The sequence below is a fragment of the Engystomops pustulosus genome, chromosome 2, assembly GCF_040894005.1.
Source record: "Engystomops pustulosus chromosome 2, aEngPut4.maternal, whole genome shotgun sequence".
Classification (NCBI taxonomy): Eukaryota; Metazoa; Chordata; class Amphibia; order Anura; family Leptodactylidae; genus Engystomops; species Engystomops pustulosus.
In genome coordinates this window covers 98,729,585-98,748,574 of record NC_092412.1, presented here as the reverse complement: position 1 = coordinate 98,748,574, position 18,990 = coordinate 98,729,585, and the positions used below count along the sequence as shown (strand labels likewise).

The 18,990-nt window shown below is 41.3% G+C and overlaps 1 protein-coding gene across 4 annotated transcripts in view; it reads right to left on the bottom strand.

Annotated features, from left to right (window-relative positions):
- The window catches only part of HERC2 (HECT and RLD domain containing E3 ubiquitin protein ligase 2), a 109,684-nt gene that overhangs the window by 45,737 nt on the left and 44,957 nt on the right, over positions 1 to 18,990 (bottom strand). For all 4 annotated transcript variants that reach the window (XM_072135681.1, XM_072135684.1, XM_072135683.1 and 1 more), the window contains exons 24-46: positions 18,314 to 18,484; positions 17,256 to 17,359; positions 16,878 to 17,028; positions 16,082 to 16,296; positions 15,389 to 15,521; positions 15,179 to 15,306; positions 14,897 to 15,092; positions 13,083 to 13,219; positions 12,677 to 12,850; positions 12,207 to 12,343; positions 11,976 to 12,127; positions 11,242 to 11,433; positions 10,957 to 11,144; positions 9,579 to 9,771; positions 9,283 to 9,465; positions 9,000 to 9,187; positions 6,858 to 7,005; positions 6,586 to 6,782; positions 5,010 to 5,243; positions 4,780 to 4,918; positions 4,230 to 4,373; positions 1,174 to 1,316; positions 536 to 806 (exon numbers count right to left, since the gene is read on the bottom strand). In XM_072135681.1, the coding sequence (XP_071991782.1) occupies positions 536 to 806; positions 1,174 to 1,316; positions 4,230 to 4,373; positions 4,780 to 4,918; positions 5,010 to 5,243; positions 6,586 to 6,782; positions 6,858 to 7,005; positions 9,000 to 9,187; positions 9,283 to 9,465; positions 9,579 to 9,771; positions 10,957 to 11,144; positions 11,242 to 11,433; positions 11,976 to 12,127; positions 12,207 to 12,343; positions 12,677 to 12,850; positions 13,083 to 13,219; positions 14,897 to 15,092; positions 15,179 to 15,306; positions 15,389 to 15,521; positions 16,082 to 16,296; positions 16,878 to 17,028; positions 17,256 to 17,359; positions 18,314 to 18,484 (3,918 nt within the window). The remainder of the gene's footprint in view (positions 1 to 535; positions 807 to 1,173; positions 1,317 to 4,229; positions 4,374 to 4,779; positions 4,919 to 5,009; positions 5,244 to 6,585; positions 6,783 to 6,857; positions 7,006 to 8,999; positions 9,188 to 9,282; positions 9,466 to 9,578; positions 9,772 to 10,956; positions 11,145 to 11,241; positions 11,434 to 11,975; positions 12,128 to 12,206; positions 12,344 to 12,676; positions 12,851 to 13,082; positions 13,220 to 14,896; positions 15,093 to 15,178; positions 15,307 to 15,388; positions 15,522 to 16,081; positions 16,297 to 16,877; positions 17,029 to 17,255; positions 17,360 to 18,313; positions 18,485 to 18,990) is intronic.

The following is an 18,990-nucleotide window of genomic DNA, read 5'->3' as shown; positions in this document are numbered from 1 at the left end:
AAAATAAGCTTAGAAGTGCAAGGATGGGTTCACAAGGTAGATATTGGATTTTGAAGTGTTCATTTGCCTCCAAATGAACACTGCAAAACCCCTTTCTTTCCAGAGCTGAAAGACATGTCAGAGAACAGGCGTTTTCTTCATGCAAGTAAATCTCATACATGGAGACTACTGGCTTCTGCAGTTGTAGCTGTTACTGGCACTACACTGGCACTACAGCAGGATAAGGTCATGCCTTATTTTTATGCTACTAGAAATGCCATGTGAACTACCCATGAGAGCATAGAATACAGCTTTTAGTGAGCACATAATACAGCATCATCAAGGGCCAAAAAACCCTTAAAACAAGATGTTATCAAAAGTAGCAAAATAATAATGATAAATCATTTAATAATTATTTAATAAATAATAATAAATCATTTAACATGAAGCCAAAAATAATTACTGTTGGCAATGAAAAAGTTTGTGTGAGTAGGTTTGGATGACAAAAGTATTCGTAGCCTTCTTCAATTTTACTAGGAGTTGAACAGCAATGTACCTGGAGAACTTGAAGCGGTTCCAGTTGCACCTGACAGCGACTTAAGAGCAAATTCAATGTTTTTCCTTTGAAATCCCATTTCCATCAATTGTACAACAATTGGGACAGGTGGTATGGGGGATGGTTTGCGCTTTTTTACTTTTGCTGGGCATATTTGCTGCACAGTTACAGGAGAAGAGACCTCACTAGAACTGCAGAAGTCTTCAAAGAAAGGAGATGATGGATGTGTGGACTCCACTGCCAAGTACTGACAAACTGCGAGTGCCGCTGCCTGAATGGTGAGAGAAATGACATTGATTCAAACACTTTAAAGTCTACCTTGAAGGATAGACTGGACATCGTATTGTTCAATAATTCTTCAAAACACAAAATATGTCGCACAAAATGCTGCAAATGTATGAAAGAAAAGAAAAACAGAGTACATCTAGGTAACAAAGTGCATTTTACTTCAATTGAAAGGATAAGAACATAAGATCTTTGCAATGATAAAAAGTACTTTTTCGCCATCAAATGAACCACTTGACTGTAAGTGCAGCTTCTGCACAACTTCTTTTATCACTGCAAGCTCTTCCTGTCTAGAACTTGAAGAATACAGCCCATTTCATGATGAAAGCAACTGAAATGACACATGAATTTACCTCCAGCTCTTGCTTGTCAAATATGGCTTTAACCGGTGAAGGTTGTGTAGCTGCAGTTAGTAACTGTTGTATCAAAATCATTGGAGGTATTGGACCCTCTGGGGACATATCTGCAAAATCTGGACTGGCCGCAGCACCTTCATCTATAATGAAAATTGATAAAGTAAAATAATAAACATGCCTAACATTTCGGTTAAACAATGTGAATTACAATGAATTTTCATATATCAATATGCACAATAGTAAAAAAAAAAAAAATAAAAAAAAATAGTGATCTATTTTATTAAAGATACTTTGTCCCGTTTTAAAAGATAAAAAGAGAAAACTTGTTTTATGGGTGCACAGCAAGGCGCAGAAGGGAAGGAGCGCCCTGCAGCTGCCAGGATTTTAGTTTTTCGTTATATGTGACGGCATTTTTTTTTTTGCGGGATGAGATGTTTTTTCCAGCGTAACCATTTTGGGGTTGGTATCACCTACTGTTGAAAATTTAGGAGGGCAGGAGTAGAAAAGAATCAATTCTGTACTGGATTTTTTCCTTTTTTTTTTCCGTGTTCAGCGTATAGCCATTAATCATGTTATCTTTATTCTATGGGTCGATACGATTACGGGGATACCAGACATGAATATTTTTTCTTACGTTTTACTAACTTTGCCAAATAAAACCCTAATGTGGGAAAAAGAAAATCGATCATTTTTGCATTGCCGTCTTCCAAGTTTCATAACATTTTTACAGAGCTGGTTGATGGCTTGATTTTTGTGGGAGATGTTGTACTTTGGAACAGTACCATTCTGGAGTACATCACTTTTTATAGCATTTTTTGTGGGATTCAATAGGTAAAAATAATTTTTGGCAGGTTTTTAACAGTGTTTTTTACGGAATTCATTGTGCGGGTTCAATAATTATTTCATTTTATTCTACGGGTTGTTACGGACACGGTGATACTATATATGTGGGGTTTATGTTTGATTTAGACTTTTTTTAGCGTTTATATGTTATGGGGCTTATGGGCATTTTTAGTGATTTATTACTTCATTTTTTCATTGAAAAACATTTTTTTTTTACTTTTTTACCACTTCCACCATGGGAAATGAACAAGCAATCATTTGATGTATTGCAGGGTATTAGCAGTGTCAGCCTATGCTCCATGACAGAGCTCACACACTGATACACAGACACTGACATCCTGCCAGCAGCAGCGTTAGAACTACAAGCTACAGACACACAAGTTCTGGGGAGGTAGGCACAGCAGATCTAGTGTTTTTTAATAGCAAAGATGTAGGAAAGTTGACTGTACCATTGTGTGCAATAGGCATCTAATAGATCACATCATCTCTTACCTGTCTCATCAATCTTTCTAAGTGTCAGATACTAGTACAATGTTCAGAAGGTAAATGAAAGTGTAGATAAACCTTGTACCCTGATAATCTAACCACATTGTCAGCTCACAGAACTAGAGGGATCATGAAGTATCTGCTTAGAGAGTCCCCACTCTGTAATCTTACACTGACCATTACTGAGTGATAGGAGCGAAAACAGTAATAAAACTGAGTCAAATTGTGAAGTAAATAGTTAAAAGTGATCTTTATTGTGTTAACACCCGAGGATTGAAATTTGAGTATTTTCTTTAAAGGGAAAACCCCTTTAAGAAAAGCAGCTTTTCTATATTTTTGCTGAGCTCTCCTGTTTGCACTTGCAGTTTTTACACAGACCCATAATGTATTATAGCCTTATGACTACTATACACCCTACCTGCTGCGATGGATGTGTCAGCCAGGCTGTTCAGCAGATGCTATCATTCTCCCCTCTTCCCAGGGCAGTGGGGGTTGGGGAGTACAGAGGAGACATTGGCATAGAAGTTACCTTGGGAAGAAAGCTATCAGCCTGCTAAACTGATCCTCCCACCTTCGCTTCCTGACCCCACTATAGCCTTGAATTTGGTGGTGTGCAGGGATGGCTTATGGATGATAATAGGTTCCTTATTAAACTGAGAAGCTGCAGAGGGAAGTGTGCACTGTGGGTGGGAACATAAGAGCAGAGTGCAGACAGGATCTGCTGCTTCTGCTTCCTGTAGTTACTGAGCAGAGACAATGACTAGCTAAGTGCCCCCCATCACCCTTCTCAATCAGTACTCAATCAGTAGACCATGTCTTGTTTCCCCCTCTTTCACTCTATGGACCCTTTTAAAAAAAAAACAGGATGCCAAGATGAGAGGAGAGGGCCGAGAGATCACGATAGCAGAGGATTAGTAGCGAAATGGCATGTTGAAAATATGTTTCCAGCTATATGGAAAAAAATAAAAATAAACTTGGAGAAAACATTCTAGGACAGTGATGGTGAACCTTTCAGAGATCAGGTCCAAAACGTGACCCGAAACCCACTACATTGCCCAGTAACTTGTTCTCTGCTCTGCTCCTGAAGACCAAAATACTGTTGAAAGAAGGTCGGGCCAACTGAACAGGAAAAATTCTTAGGCCCGGAGCAAGTTCTCCAATAGCTCTAAACCGACCCTGCCCACACCTGCCCATACAGTCCCAGCCAGTCCATTATGGGTTACCTTAAAATAGCATGGCAATATCTGGACCGTAGGAAAATGCCATGTCTGTCAAACTCTGGCATGCCCACAGAGAGGTCTCCGAATGCTACCTCTTCTCCACCCCCTTGGCTCTCTATAGGTCATTGAATACTGCTTTCAAAAATCTAAAATGTCATGGCACACAGAAGAACTTCATCGTGATCTTGTCACTGTCCTAGATAATAAGTTAGTTGTGGTTTGTGAGCCTAAGTTTTCATGACAAAGGAAAGAAACCACAGAATTGGATGAGCATGCTGTAGAATGGATACAGTAATGGTGAATGCAATAATGTAATAAAACAGGTCCTTGTAGATAAAATCTGCAATGTGACTGGGTGTTCTGGGCATCTGGCGCACCGTTCTTTTACGCCGATTTTAATAAATTTTGGGTTGTTGTCTAAAAGAAATGTCCATTATACGGTTATCTACCCTTAATACCCTATGCAGAGCTGAAAAGTTGGTTGGATAGAACAAAAGTCCATACCAGCTGGAATAAGTCCTGTCTCTTGCACGGATGGCTGAGATAGGATCTGTCTCAGTCTGTCCTGGTGTGATAGAAGAGCCCAACCTGCTTTCAGTATGTAAAGCTTCAGCTGCTGACATCGTAAACGGTCCAGATCCACATGGTCTGCAAGACAATGAAATAACAGGCGTAAGAGACAATATAGAGCTGCTGAGACTCTTGGAGAAGCGTGGTAAACAGCAGATGTTGCTATTCGTAGCTCAGATATGAGCCATGCTTTGATTATAATGGGTTTCCCTTGAAGGAAACAATCAATGTAATCCTCCTGCCATGCTGTCATGCTCCCTTATCCACTCACAATAATCACTCCTCAAGTTTTAAGAGACGCTGCATTTTAGCATTTAGGAGAGGAGGTCATAAAGGCAGAATTCTGAAGATTGTTCATGCTAGCAAAACGCAGGATAAATTTCTCTAAAGATTTTACCCATGCTGCGATTTACAGAAGTTACAGAATTATACTTCATAGGGCAATCCATTTCTGCCATATATGAGGGATTCAAATGGACTTTACCTGCAAGCCCCTGACTGGGAGACTTCTTCAGCCTGTGCTTTTCCAGCCTGCACCCTGCCAGGTTTACCAGCTGTGCCCAGACAGACAGCATTGGATCAGTAAAAGGCAAGTTGTTCACACAGAATGGCACCACAGGCAGCTAGAAGATTAAAAAAAATATACATTGTAGGCAGAGAACATATGCATTAAACTGAATACAAAGAGAAGAGAAAGGGAATAATTCCACTTACTGGTTGAAGCTGATTTAAAGGGCAGATATGGCATATGCGCACGTCATGGAACTGTACAGTGATTTTTCCTTTTGGAGTGATTCGTGTTACTGTGCCCTCTCCAAACTCATCATGTAACACCTGTCCCCCAAGACGTAAACGACTGTCTATGCCTCCTATCACCGCCAACACTGCCATCAGGCTACGCACTTCAGGGTTTTCAGAGTCAGGAAAGTAATCCTCCAAAACAGCATGCTGGAAAAGCAGGGAAATATCATCTAGGAGTGAAGAACTACTTCCAGTACAGAAATCCACATCTAATGAAATACAGCACTCCAGCAGTAACACTAGAGTAATGTTTGACGAGAAGAGGAGTTTCCATATCTAGCAGTAGAATTCAGAACATGGAATACAACAGTGCTAGAAAGTTTGCAACCCTGTAGGGAAATTTCACACAGCAGCTTTTGAATTGGCATAAAAAACTTTTAGAAAGTAGTGTAAAAGAAAAATGGTAATGAAACATTTATCTGTCATTGTCAATAATGTAACAAGAAGAAAGAAAATATTGACCTACATTTAAAGGAAATTGACTTACATCGAGAATGATAAACCGGGAACAATTATAAATAGATCCAGGTACTGTGACTGTGGTAATCTTCTTATATTTGTTAACCATTTTTTATCCATGGCCTCCTTCCTTCTAATATCAACTTTTAAAATGATGCTATTGAGCCTGAAGGGCCCCTCTGTGCTCTGGCTTTAGAGACTATTACACGGTTTACCCTCCCCCCCTGCCTCTTCACTTGTGCAGAGCAGGGGGAGAATGGACAGGGGTTAAGCTTCTACACGTTTCTATTACTGACATGTCTCTTTTGGTAACAAGTATTCCCAACGAAACGACAATGAATCGACAATCAGGTGTAGGCAAATTTGTGGCCCCACATAGAGACACCCACCTTACATAATACCCAGTAATTTTATCCATAATTTTCTAAGATAAATGGAGAAAAACCACAACCATGGGCGGGAGATTTATCACGACTAGACACATCTGCGTCCGTGTTGATTCAAACCCCCCCACCCCCAATGCACCCTATATTCTAAGAGGCTTTGTGCACTCCTCACTGTGACCTGTCACCCCTGCCACAATAAAAAGAAGTTTGTCCTACACCACTCCGGTGAGTGCAGCATTTTTTTCTTTTTTTCTGCCTGGATGAATTATACCCTGGCATTGTAGAATTTCTGCTACAGACTGCTCTAAGTTATAGCCCCGGTCCATTCGACAGCCCCCCCCCCCCACATGGCAAAAGGGTAACATAGGGGGATAAAAAGTCGCAATTCTTGGCCATAAAACTGGGGTACAAGCCATGATAAATGGCCCCACAGAGTTGTATTTAGAGATGACACTAACTGACAGGTTATCTTTGAATGGAAAAACCAATTTAACACTAAAAGTTGATTTTTAACATATTTCTGGATTTTATTAGCAGTAATATAGGTCTGCCATATTTTTTTTTTTTTTAACAAGATGCTATACTGCCCTCTCTTACATTGCCAATCACTTATCCGTGTGGTAGTGGAATGGATTTTTCCTTACCGCGTCAATGCGTTTCCCTTCAAATATGGTGGTGACGGAGCTTAGCTGAGCGTTGATATACTTGTTAATGAGCCCATTCCATTGATTCAATGAATGAAGAGTACGGAGTAAAGCTACAATCTCCTCAGCCAAAGTGCTGCTGTGAGTTGCGGTCAGAGACGCTTGTGGTCGAGTTTTCCTTCTTCGGAGGGTGGATTCTACCAGGAAACAGAAGATAATTACCACAGAGAAATGGTAAGAAAGAGCAAGGGTGACAGTGCTGCTCTGCTTACCTCTAAGAAGGGGGATGTCCGAGGAGCAAGTAGTCAGGAGGCTTCCCAGAAAACCAAAAAGCTTTTCCACAAGAAGTTTCATGTCCAGGGACCTTTCATTCTTGTCCCATGAAGGTAGAACTGCTTGTAACAAGCGAATAGCAAGAATCTAAAAATATAGAAAAGAGGAAAATACTTTGATAAAAAAAACTACACAAGTAGAAATATTATCATATTATGATGTACAATAAGCAGCTTCTTTCACATCTTGTTTTATTCCTCAGTGTACATCGGGAGGATTCTCACTGTATAGGCACCCAGTGGGATACACCCCCTCTACCACTGGCATACGCAGGATATACCAGGAAGCTACGGCATCTTAGTACACCCGGAGGTGCTCCACTGCTGGAATCATTTCAGGTGTAGTCTCCACTGGTTTCCCAATGCAAACTATAGTAAATACAGAAAAAAGAACTATTTCCAGCTGGACATCAGACGTCAGTTTTAGGATAAAAAGTAGCAAAATTTTATTTGAAATCCATTAAAAAGGGGTACAATGATACATGACACAGCATAAGGAATAAAAAATAGCATCAAAGCTTTGATGCTATTTTTTATTCCTTATGCTGTGTCATGTACCATTGTACCCCTTTTTAATGGATTTCAAATAAAATTTTGCTACTTTTTATCCTAAAACTGACGTCTGATGTCCAGCTGGAAATAGTTCTTTTTCCTGTCTAATGCTGCCCGCACCTGTGACCGGGGTTTGTCCGTGCTGGAGTGTCCAGAGTCAAGACCAAGAGGATTGTTCGAACGGAGAGGGTGAGCTGATTTCACAAAAGTATCTTTGTGATAGTTTTTTCCATAGTAAATACAGAGGACCAGGGCAGAAAACCAACAAAAATGTGGCAAATGGGACTTCTTACATGCTTTGCCCGCCTTACTAACACAATGGTCCAGCAAAGAAATCTGTGATGATAAAATGGCCACTGATTGGCTGCAGTCTACGTTTTCTGGCCGCAAGTAAACAAAGGCTGTGGTTTATGCAGGACCTTCTGCACTGGACTGTGTTTTCTACTGAAATTATTACAGTTAAGGCTACATTCACACACATGTATGGGGGACGTATATACGGCCGACATATATACGGCCGACATACGTCCCCCATACACTCCTATGGGCTTACGGCCCTGTACGGGAGCGGTACGGTGCCGCACACGTGCGGCACCGTACCGCTCCGTAGCACGGGAAAAGATAGGACATGTCCATTTCCCGTATTACGGCGCCGTGCGCTGTATCTCCCTATGGAGAGGGGCGGGGGTGAGCAGCGCTCATCCCCTGCTCCTCTCCGCAGCGCCGATATATGCCCGCCGTACTACGGTACGGCAGGCATACATCGTGTGAATGTAGCCTAAATCTGGAAAAAATACAGGAAAAAAATAGACCTCACATTACATAAACTATTAGGTTCAATTAAGTTATGTGCCCAAACACTATATTGCTGTTAATGTAGAGAATCAATCTAAATACAAATGTCAGTAACTTAAAATGCTGTAAATACATTGTATTAGTATCACTTAATGGGTGAATTCACACTTGGCGTTTTGGATGTGTTAAAATGTGTGCTTCAAGAACTCTACAACTCCATCTGGACACGCCCGTATTAGCGAGACATCCAGAGATTGCTATCCGACAGTTTTTCCTTATCGGTACCCTTACAGCCCCTACCTATATTTCCATTCAGTCACCTCGGCAAAGACAGATGGAGAGGTAGAGACCATGTTGTAGTACATAGCCAGCCTGTCCCCTGTAGCATACAGCTATCCAGCATGTAGCTTACAGCCAGCCCCGGTAGGGGGATACTATGATGCGGCCACTGCGGATGTCATATTATGTGCTGAGTGGCAGACAACATAGCCGCGTCTATGCCGGCTGTTACAGAAGAGAGAAGATTAGCCGCAAGGAAGACAGAAGAGGAGCCACTCCGACATCGGGGAGCCGCACCGAGCATCGGGGCCGCCGGAAGGCAAGTATATTAGTTTATTATTTTTATTGACTCGTGTATAAGTCGAGGTTAGGTTTTTCAGCACAATTTTTGTGCTGAAAAACTCGGCTTATACACGAGTATACATGGTAAGTGAGACAGAAATTAACCCGGCATACCTGACGTTGTAATGAAGCTGCAGTAAAGGACTCGGGACCTTCTACAATTTTCATTAGCAGGGCTATCCACTGTGACATGCTCAAGGTACTGCACATCTGTGGCATGAGAGCAATGCTACGAATGAATCCCAATGTACACCAACTCTTATGCTGCTCCTTATATACCAATTTATTGGTAGCTGGGGAAGCTGAAAGGGACATGTATCAAATTATTAAAAAAAAAAAGTAAAAAGTAAAAGTAATCAGGACATTACTACATGGTTAGTAATCTTGCATGACCCACCAGTTTTATCCATGGTGCCACTCTCTACCAGCATACGTAGCAAACCACACAGAGTCCTAGTTGCTTCTGGTTGCATAATCTCAGCATTCACCGCAGCAGAGAGGCAAAGGTTCTGTAGGAGGTTTACAGTACTCATCAGCATCATAGAGGTTGGGTGTAAATTTCTGTCTACCTGTTCGCTATCTAAAAGATACAAATGTTTTATAGATGATATTAAACTGTAGGCACCATCTCATCTTATATGGGTCAAGCTATATCCACCTTAAATAACAATAACAAATAAAACATAGGTTCACCTGAGTCGTCCTCCGTGTCAGAGTCATCTGCCATGGGCTGAGTGGCTGGTGGAGGTTCTGTCAGTTTCAGATCATATTTCCCTTCTTTTCCCATCCTGTAGGAATTTGTACTGCCTGTGTCCCACTGAACCCTGATCCATCCATCCTCTCCTAGTTCTCCAATGACACGACCAAGCCCAGGAGGTGGGCCATCCTACAACATGCAAACATATGTTAGAATACTTTATAAAAATGCAAAACTCCTATACAAAAAAAAATTACTTCATTGCCATCTTCTGGCGCTAATAACATTTGTATACTTTGGTGTACAGAGCTGGAGGTGGTGTCAATTTTTGCAAGGTTTGATGACATTTTCAATGCTACCATTTTCAGCACTGTACAGCCTTCTGATCACTTCTTATAGAATTTTTATATATCTTGCTAAATAGCATAAAAGTGATATTATCGACTGGACGCTATTTTCCATTACGGCGTTAGACACCAGGAAAAGACTATTATATTTTGATAGATCGAACATTTTTGGATGCGCCGAAACCTCATGTTTAGGATTTTTACTGTTGATTTATACGAGTTCTAGGATAAGGTGGGCGATTAGAATTTTTAGGTTTTTTAATATATTTTTTTTCAAATTTTCTTTTTTACTAGTTTTCAGACACCCTAGGATAACCCTAGGTTGTCTAAATGATCCGACCATGTAGTGCTATACCACTGTATGGCAGTATATGGGGATTTTACACACCATTCCTTACAATGTGCATATCGCACATTGTAATGAATGGGTTAAAACCAGACAGCCTGGCTGTCATGGCAACTGATCAAAGCCTCCCCTTCCCCCTGCTAGCCCTTGGAGAGCATAGCCTGCCAGCCCCCGGAGAGCATAGCTCCAGGTCAGCGACAGATGCACGCGCAGTTTTATTATACAGATTGATACGGACGTGGTGATATCAAATATGTGTGTGAGGGGGTTTGTGTGTTTGTATGGTTATGTGTCTTTTTAGGTGCTTATGTTTTATTTATTTTAAACTTATTTTTTGCACTTTACACAAACGTGGACTTGAACGAGCAATGCTCTGATCACTGGTTCAAACACATGACACTGCACTGCAATACTAATATACTGTCTGAGCATGCAGACGCATACGCAGATAGTTTACAGTCAGACCCAGAAGGGGTCTGACAGCTGGACTGATCGAGCAGCCCTGGGCTGCCCTGAAGTGGATTGGAACAATCGGTAAGCAGAACCGGGGGTCCGATCGGGGACATCTCAGCTGTTGCACCTGCTGCAGGATGTAATAGCAAGTCTGTGCGGGGGAAGTACTTTCCTGCATAGATGTACTATTAGGTCCGGTAAGGGGTTAAATATCAAGGAAATTAATACCTGGTCTCCCCACTTCCAGTCTACTCCTCTCATCACTCTAGTTCCAATTTTCATCATAGATGCAAGTTCTGGTCCAGAGGCAGGTATCTGAACTGTTGCAGTTTCCTTTCTCGACTCCTCCAAAACAGTGGCAGAAGCTCCTAGTAAGCTTGTAGTTGAATCTTCTTCACAGTTATCTGAACTAGGACCTATGCAAAAAACAGGGAAGTCAAAAGAATATAAAAATACTATTTGCAGTTTATTAAAGTAAAAGAAAAAAAAAAAAAAAAAAATCAGCATCCATACCAATTACTCTGAGTATGGTTTGAGTCAATGCCAGCATGCCAGAATTGACCAGCAGGTTGAGGCTGTTTGCACCGTGCTGACGAGTCAGCATGTTCAACATAACCAGCAGGAACCTGGCTTGAGGAATGGTTCCCAGGCTTGGTCCAGAGGGATTCTCGTTTGTGATGGTCTGAAGAGGAACAGGTTGGATCCCTACAATGACACCACATTTTAGGTTATAGGCAATGGCCATCACCAAACATGGGGGACAATTTTCATCAGTTTTTTACTGTCAAAAATTTGCACGGTGCAACTCTTGACACTTGTACACAGAAGTACCAACCATCAAAATTTAACAGTCTTTCAGATTCAACGGCATGGAAGTTTACAAAAGGCAACTTTTTAAAATTTGCAAGGTCTTTCCAGTACCCCATGCCGTTTGTGTGTGCATGCAACTTTTTGGGAAGACTTATGTGTCGCAAAAAAAGCCAGAAGTGCAGAAGAACACTGCAGACAGATTTATTTAAAGGGCATCTACCAGAAGGATGAAAGACTGTATGCAAATGAGCCTGAGGGACTCCAGGCTAAATAGGTGTTAATGAAGCCTGGAGTCCCTCAGACTTTGCATACAGTCTTTCATCCTGGTGGTAGATGCTCTTTAAGGGCCAAAGCCACTTTAAAAAAATCTGATGGGCATCTGAGGTGTGAGGGTCAGGAGTTGCGCATAGTCCGCCTTATGATAATGAAGTACTCACCCATGTCTTTAAATCTGCTGGTGGCATCAAGTAATATATGTCTAATATTCTGTATGGACCAGGCATGGAGTTTTCCATAGGTCACCTCAAGCAGCATGCGATTAAAGGGTGGAATAAGGTCAACATCCTTCAAGCAATCTGTGAGTGGTTCACTAGAACATAAAGGGCAGATACATTACTGAATCACTGAAAATAAGTCCAGTAAAGCAAAGTTTCTGTGATAAAATATACCTTAAGTTGGTTCCTTCAGGGACAAGCCGCTGCCAACCACAAAACATTGCATATTGGACAGAGGGAAGCAAGAAGCTTTTGGCAGCTAATTTCAACATGGTATCTATCCCTTCAAGACGAACTTCTGCTCTTTCCAGCTGCAAGACATTACAAAAGCATTCACTGTCAAACTCTGACTATCCTAAAGGTATAAAAGTCTAAAACATATTTCCATATAGCCATATACTGGTCCTTCTATATCCACAGCTACTTACAGCTGTTCCTAACATTACAATTACATCCTGCAGGAAACTTGAATATGAATGTATGGTATGTGACTTCTATCTATGCTATCCTTACATTTATCTCCGGCCTTACATATTAATGGATATACATTGCACTACAGTTAGCTTATTTCAAACTGTATAAAAAGAAGAAATATAGAAATATAACAAAACATTCTAAAATAAATAAAAGATGGGAGATTTCACCTGTTTTAGCAAACATTTTCTCATTTTTTCAACATCAACAGGCTCTTCCTTCAATGCAAACTCCATAATTGTACTTAGCAGTGCAGACTGCGGGTATGTACCATACATACTATGCTTTAGCCATTTGTATTTATGGACACCAGTTACGGAGCTCAGGATTGGCTGCCATTTATCCTTCCAAAATAAAAGGTAGAGTGAAGAGTCAATCTGGCAACTTAGATACATTTTCTCACATACATACTAAATCACTAGTAAAACACTAATACACTCCGATCTTTGCACCTTACAGTGGGATGCCTTTAACCCAATGTAGACAAAGCCTTAAATCGGGTTGATACTGTATACGTCAAAGAACATAACTGCACATGAAATTCAATCACAGGCGAGACACAAGCTTTACACAAACCTTAGGTGACTTTAATGATGGTGGCTTCTTATCCACAGACAATGGACTAGCGGGTACGACAAAGGAATCTTCTTGTTCCCCTTCTTCATTACCAATTTTTGTATCATCCACATCAGCAGATTCAGATTTTTTGGGTACTAGAGAAGACATTTATAATCAATAAAATAAAAAAATAAATAAAAAGCAAAAACCATTTATGGTCTCCAAACTTAACTATAGATGTAACCTACACGTGAATGTGTATATCCAAAGGAGTGTTCAAAATCCCCCAAAAATAAAAAAAAATTTAAAAAAAAAAAAAAAAAAAACACACAAAAAGGAAAAAAGGAGTTTTGAGATGGTGATGTCTTTTTTAGTGATTTCTGAGTTTTATTTCTACTGTATATACTCGAGTATAAGCCGACCAGAGTATAAGCCGAGAGCCCTAATTTTAACACCAAAAACTGGGAAAGGGGGGGAAAGGGGGGGGGGGGGGGAGACAGAAGAGGAGCCGCGGGGGGGGGGGGGGGGGGGAAGACAGAAGAGGAGCCGCGCCGGGAAAGACAGAAGAGGAGCCGCGCCGGGAAAGACAGAAGAGGAGCCGCGCCGGGAAAGACAGAAGAGGAGCCGCGCCGGGAAAGACAGAAGAGGAGCCGCGCCGGGAAAGACAGAAGAGGAGCCGCGCCGGGAAAGACAGAAGAGGAGCCGCGCCGGGAAAGACAGAAGAGGAGCCACGCCGGGAAAGACAGAAGAGGAGCCGCGCCGGGAAAGACAGAAGAGGAGCCGCGCCGGGAAAGAAAGAAGAGGAGCCGCGCCGGGAAAGAAAGAAGAGGAGCCGCGCCGGGAAAGAAAGAAGAGGAGCCGCGCCGGGAAAGAAAGAAGAGGAGCCGCGCCGGGAAAGAAAGAAGAGGAGCCGCGCCGGGAAAGAAAGAAGAGGAGCCGCGCCGGGAAAGAAAGAAGAGGAGCCGCGCCGGGAAAGAAAGAAGAGGAGCCGCGCCGGGAAAGAAAGAAGAGGAGCCGCGCCGGGAAAGAAAGAAGAGGAGCCGCGCCGGGAAAGAAAGAAGAGGAGCCGCGCCGGGAAAGAAAGAAGAGGAGCCGCGCCGGGAAAGAAAGAAGAGGAGCCGCGCCGGGAAAGAAAGAAGAGGAGCCGCGCCGGGAAAGAAAGAAGAGGAGCCGCGCCGGGAAAGAAAGAAGAGGAGCCGCGCCGGGAAAGAAAGAAGAGGAGCCGCGCCGGGAAAGAAAGAAGAGGAGCCGCGCCGGGAAAGAAAGAAGAGGAGCCGCTCCGGGAAGACAGAAGAGGAGCCGCTCCGGGAAGACAGAAGAGGAGCCGCTCCGGGAAGACAGAAGAGGAGCCGCGCCGAAGACAGAAGAGGAGCCGCGCCGAAGACAGAAGAGGAGCCGCGCCGAAGACAGAAGAGGAGCCGCGCCGACATCGGGTAGCCGCTCTGAGCATCAGCGCCTCTGGAGTGTGAGTATATTAGTTCATTCTTTTTATTGACTCGTGTATAAGCAGTGGTGAGGGTTTTTGTGCTGAAAAATTCGGCCCATACACACACACACACACACACACACAAACGAGTATATATACAGTATGTCCTATCTGGTCTATGATGTAATTTTGGCAATATTGAACATGTTTTTATCATTTGTCATAAATACATAACAAGACAACCAGTCACTTGCCCACAGAAACAAAGGATTAGGCATGATAAAATACAACATGCCTGATCATTAAATTCCTTCTTTGATATCTTAAAGTCAGCCAATTCATACCGCAGGATGAATTAATTGTGTCCAAGTACCGTAAGAATTCAACAATTGGTTCCCAGTAATACCTTTCTTTTTCCTTTTTTCCCTGATAATTCTTTGAACAATTCTTTTCCATCTCGGAATAGAGCTCAGGAGCTTCAGCTTTGACACAATGGATAAATCATTACAGACTGCAGGACGTAACTCATTGAATAGAAACCGAAGACGTTCAATAACTGGAGCACAAACTTCTTTGTAGGAGCGTCCTTGTTCTTGATGAGTCTAAAGGATACCAAAATAGAAAGTTATAGGTGCACTTGACCATTTTAGATAATAAAAAATCTGTGAATAACAATGGGAATGCCAACCTTTATGAGGGAGCACTTGGCTTGGTAAACAACACGGCACACATCCACTACAGACTTGGGTAAGGTCTTGTGTTTTACTTGATCCACATTTAAAGCACCATGGTGAACCATAGACAATGCAATATTACCTATGCCAGGGAAAAATAATGTGATAGATTATCTACACTATGGAGTATCTTTAAGAAGTGTCAGTATCTTATCCCAGCATACCTAAATCTTCATGTTTTAGTAGACAGCACAGCAGCAGACGGCCAACTTCTTCAACCGGATGTTCCGGAGGAAATGTAATTGGTGTGGTCAAGTGACACTGCTTGCAGTATCTTTCTATCTGACACAGAAACTCCTAAAAATCAGAGGATAAACAGAACAGGTTTCTTCCCATCACTGAACAGAAACATACACTTGCATACTACTTTTACATAGTTAGTTAAAATGTTATAAAAAAAAAATTCTTGGGCTTAGCTTGGACCATGGCCTCATGCATATGATTGAGTGCCAAAACAAGCCACAGGGGAAAGTTTTCAGGGAGTTTCGGCTTGGGTGTAGATGGGAGGAGTGCACCAGACCGTGCAAAATAGACCTCAATGGGGGCAGTGACCATATATATAATTTTTTTTTTTTTTTTTAATTTATTTATTTATAGGTCCTCTACTATTAAATATAACATTTGTCAAATGGGTAAATTCCTAGGAATTGGTGTGTGTGTGTGTGTTAGATAATCTCAGACTCTATGGACATGACCCAAATGATAACATCCAGTTGTAAATTTATTCTTATATTTCAAGTAGAAATACAAGAGGAATTGCACAAAGTAGTAAAAAATGCTCAAAAATTGTTATATTGTAGGAAAATATTATCATCTTATGAGAAATGATCCATATGTACTAATCTGCAGAAATTGACCTTCACATTGTGATCCTGAGTATTGTTGTCTGCAATGGCTTGAAGGAAAGGTTGGGAATGATCGCTCATGGATAGCCGATGTCCATACAGCTTTGATTTGTTAGGTGTAGTGTTTCCTGGGGAACTGCAGTGGTCCTCATCTTTCTCCTCATTATAACTGTAATGAATTTGGCTGGTTTGAAGACCCCCAGAAAATATAGAGGATTTTAGCCATCCTAAGAAAAAAAAAAAAGTTAAGTAGTAACTTTTTCAAAACCAAAAAGGACAATTTTAGAAAACATTCCTTTGAATCTTTTGTAAAATCCATCAAGGTAGAGCTGAGGTAGTAATCCTTAGTGAATACAAGCGATGGAGAAAGCCACAGCACCCGGTACGGTTCAGTTCCAAGAATTCTTTATTATAACATCATCCAAGCATAAAAATTGCAACGTTTCGATTCCAGATGAATCTTTTTCAAGCTTGCAACGTTTCGATTCCAGATGAATCTTTTTCAAGCTTGCAACGTTTCGATTCCAGATGAATCTTTTTCAAGCTTGCTTGAAAAAGATTCATCTGGAATCGAAACGTTGCAATTTTTATGCTTGGATGATGTTATAATAAAGAATTCTTGGAACTGAACCGTACAGGGTGCTGTGGCTTTCTCCATCGCTTATGCTGACTTTGGACTCTGTGCACCGCATTCCCAGCTGCGAGCACCACCCAATTGTGATAAACTGTCTATTGATTAATGATGTATGCTTAATACATGCATAATAATTATCATATCACATATAGCCTATGAACACAACACACTTACTTGCACACTCAACTTCCACAGCAGACAAAGGAGTACTAAGGGACAAGTAAGAAGCATGAAGTCCTAAGAGCAGGCCCAAATTTCGTTCGGTGTCCACAAGTGGAGAAGACAAACTGCTAAGATCTGGTGCTGTGATCACTTCTTGATCTGGCTGTGTTAACAAATGGTAAAGGAAGAATACAATTACTTATGACACCTCTGCTATATTTCCCTTCTACCCCATGTAAGACAAACCTAACTTCTTAATGTATAAAAGATGACAGCTGCTCTCAGTCAAATATGAAAATTATGAATATACATAAAAAAAAGGGTTATTAACTATTCCATCCCAAATTCTTCATTCATTTATACAATTTAAGAGAACTGTCAGCTGCTCACCTCCATGTAATGGCCCACACAGAATGCATGCATAGACTCTTTAGTGTCCTCAAACTGAAGTGCAGCCTCCAAAGCCACAACGGGGTCTTCACCAGCAAAGTGAGCTGCGGAAGAGCACAACATGTTAGCAAAGGCTTCAGAAAATGTGCAAATCATGTGAAAACTATATAGTGCACAAACTATTAATAATTTTCGGAAATTATCTAATACTGTATTCATATCCCCAGCATAGTGCCCCATTTTGGATTATGAGCTTTTCGTACACAAGGTACTGTACATGTACATCATACAGATCTGTTTTTCCATGCCTGCAGATATGTGGAGTATAGGAGACAACACTATGAGGTCTTTCTTCTTAGTTTCCTTCTTAGATGTAACACCAAAAACATATTCCTACCACTTGCTGAAAAGGGACTTAACATGTAACACCAGTGGATATCCAACACACATGCAGAAAAGTTATGGAGGAAATATCTTCAAAGTAAACCTACCATTTGATTTGATGCATTATGAAGCAAACATACCATGAGAATGCTGTAGCTACACTGATGCAGGATCATATCTTGTTTAATCACTGTGCTGAGTGGTTTTGCTGATAAAACAGATATAACATTATAATAATGAAGCTCTGTGGCTGGTTCAGAGCTTCTCCTAGTACATGAGTTATTCTCTGCAGGAGGGATGATGTAATCCATGGGCTGTGTCTGAAGGCAGAATAATCAATTGCTGCACCATCCCCCAGCTGCTGTGTATAAGTCATCCAGATCAGCTTGATTAGTCATGTCTTGACTAACCTCCACTTGTAATTACAAGCTCCGTGTAATGTTTTTATCTTGGCAGCCAGCCTGACCCAGCTTTCCCAAGGTCCTGAATGTTATAATAGTTTTTCAGCAAAACCACTCAGCTCAGGGATTAACCAATATATGATTCTGCATCAGTATAGCTTCAGTATTCTCAAGGTATGTTTGCTTCATAATGCATCAAATCAAATTGTAGGTTTCCTTTAAAGGTTGACACAACATGTGACATATAGAATTAAAAAAAAAAAATTATCATACCAAGTATAGTATTAGCATGTAGGGACTGTGCTTGAAAGTCTTTGATGTCATAGACTTTTCCATCTATTACAGTCCAGAATCCTCCATCTTTGTTGTGATTCTCCAGATCTGCTTTACGTATTAATGTAACTTCCTCATTGTTCCTAGAGCTCTGACCACTAAAAAATGAGCCTTTCAATTAAAAAAAAAAAAAAAAATAGAAATATATTGAAAAGAGGTCTCAAAATTACATTAACATTACATGCGTGAACATTAAAGGATTTTGTCCTTTACCTAAAGGTAATAAGTTTCAGTTTGGTGGTCGTCCATATGGACACAGTTCAGGAGAATAAAGGGGGCCATTTATCAGGGCTTCTAAGCAAGAAATGTGGCAAAGAAGCCCTGAAATAATTGCAATTGATAGAGAACCACCGCCAATTGCCATTATTTACCCCTTTACACCATCTCTACACCAAGGGAGCATGGGGTAGTGACAACTACAAGCTTTGCAGCCGCCCCACCGGATACATCAGAAGGCCTAAGCAGGTGCTTGTATGATTAATCCCCCCCCCCCACCCACAAGTACACGGAAGCAATGATTACCTCTGTACAGAAGGCTGAAATCCTATGTAGAAAAAGTGCACAATCCAGAAACTTTAAAGGTGCACCACAAAAAAGTTGATTCAATCTGTCGGAGG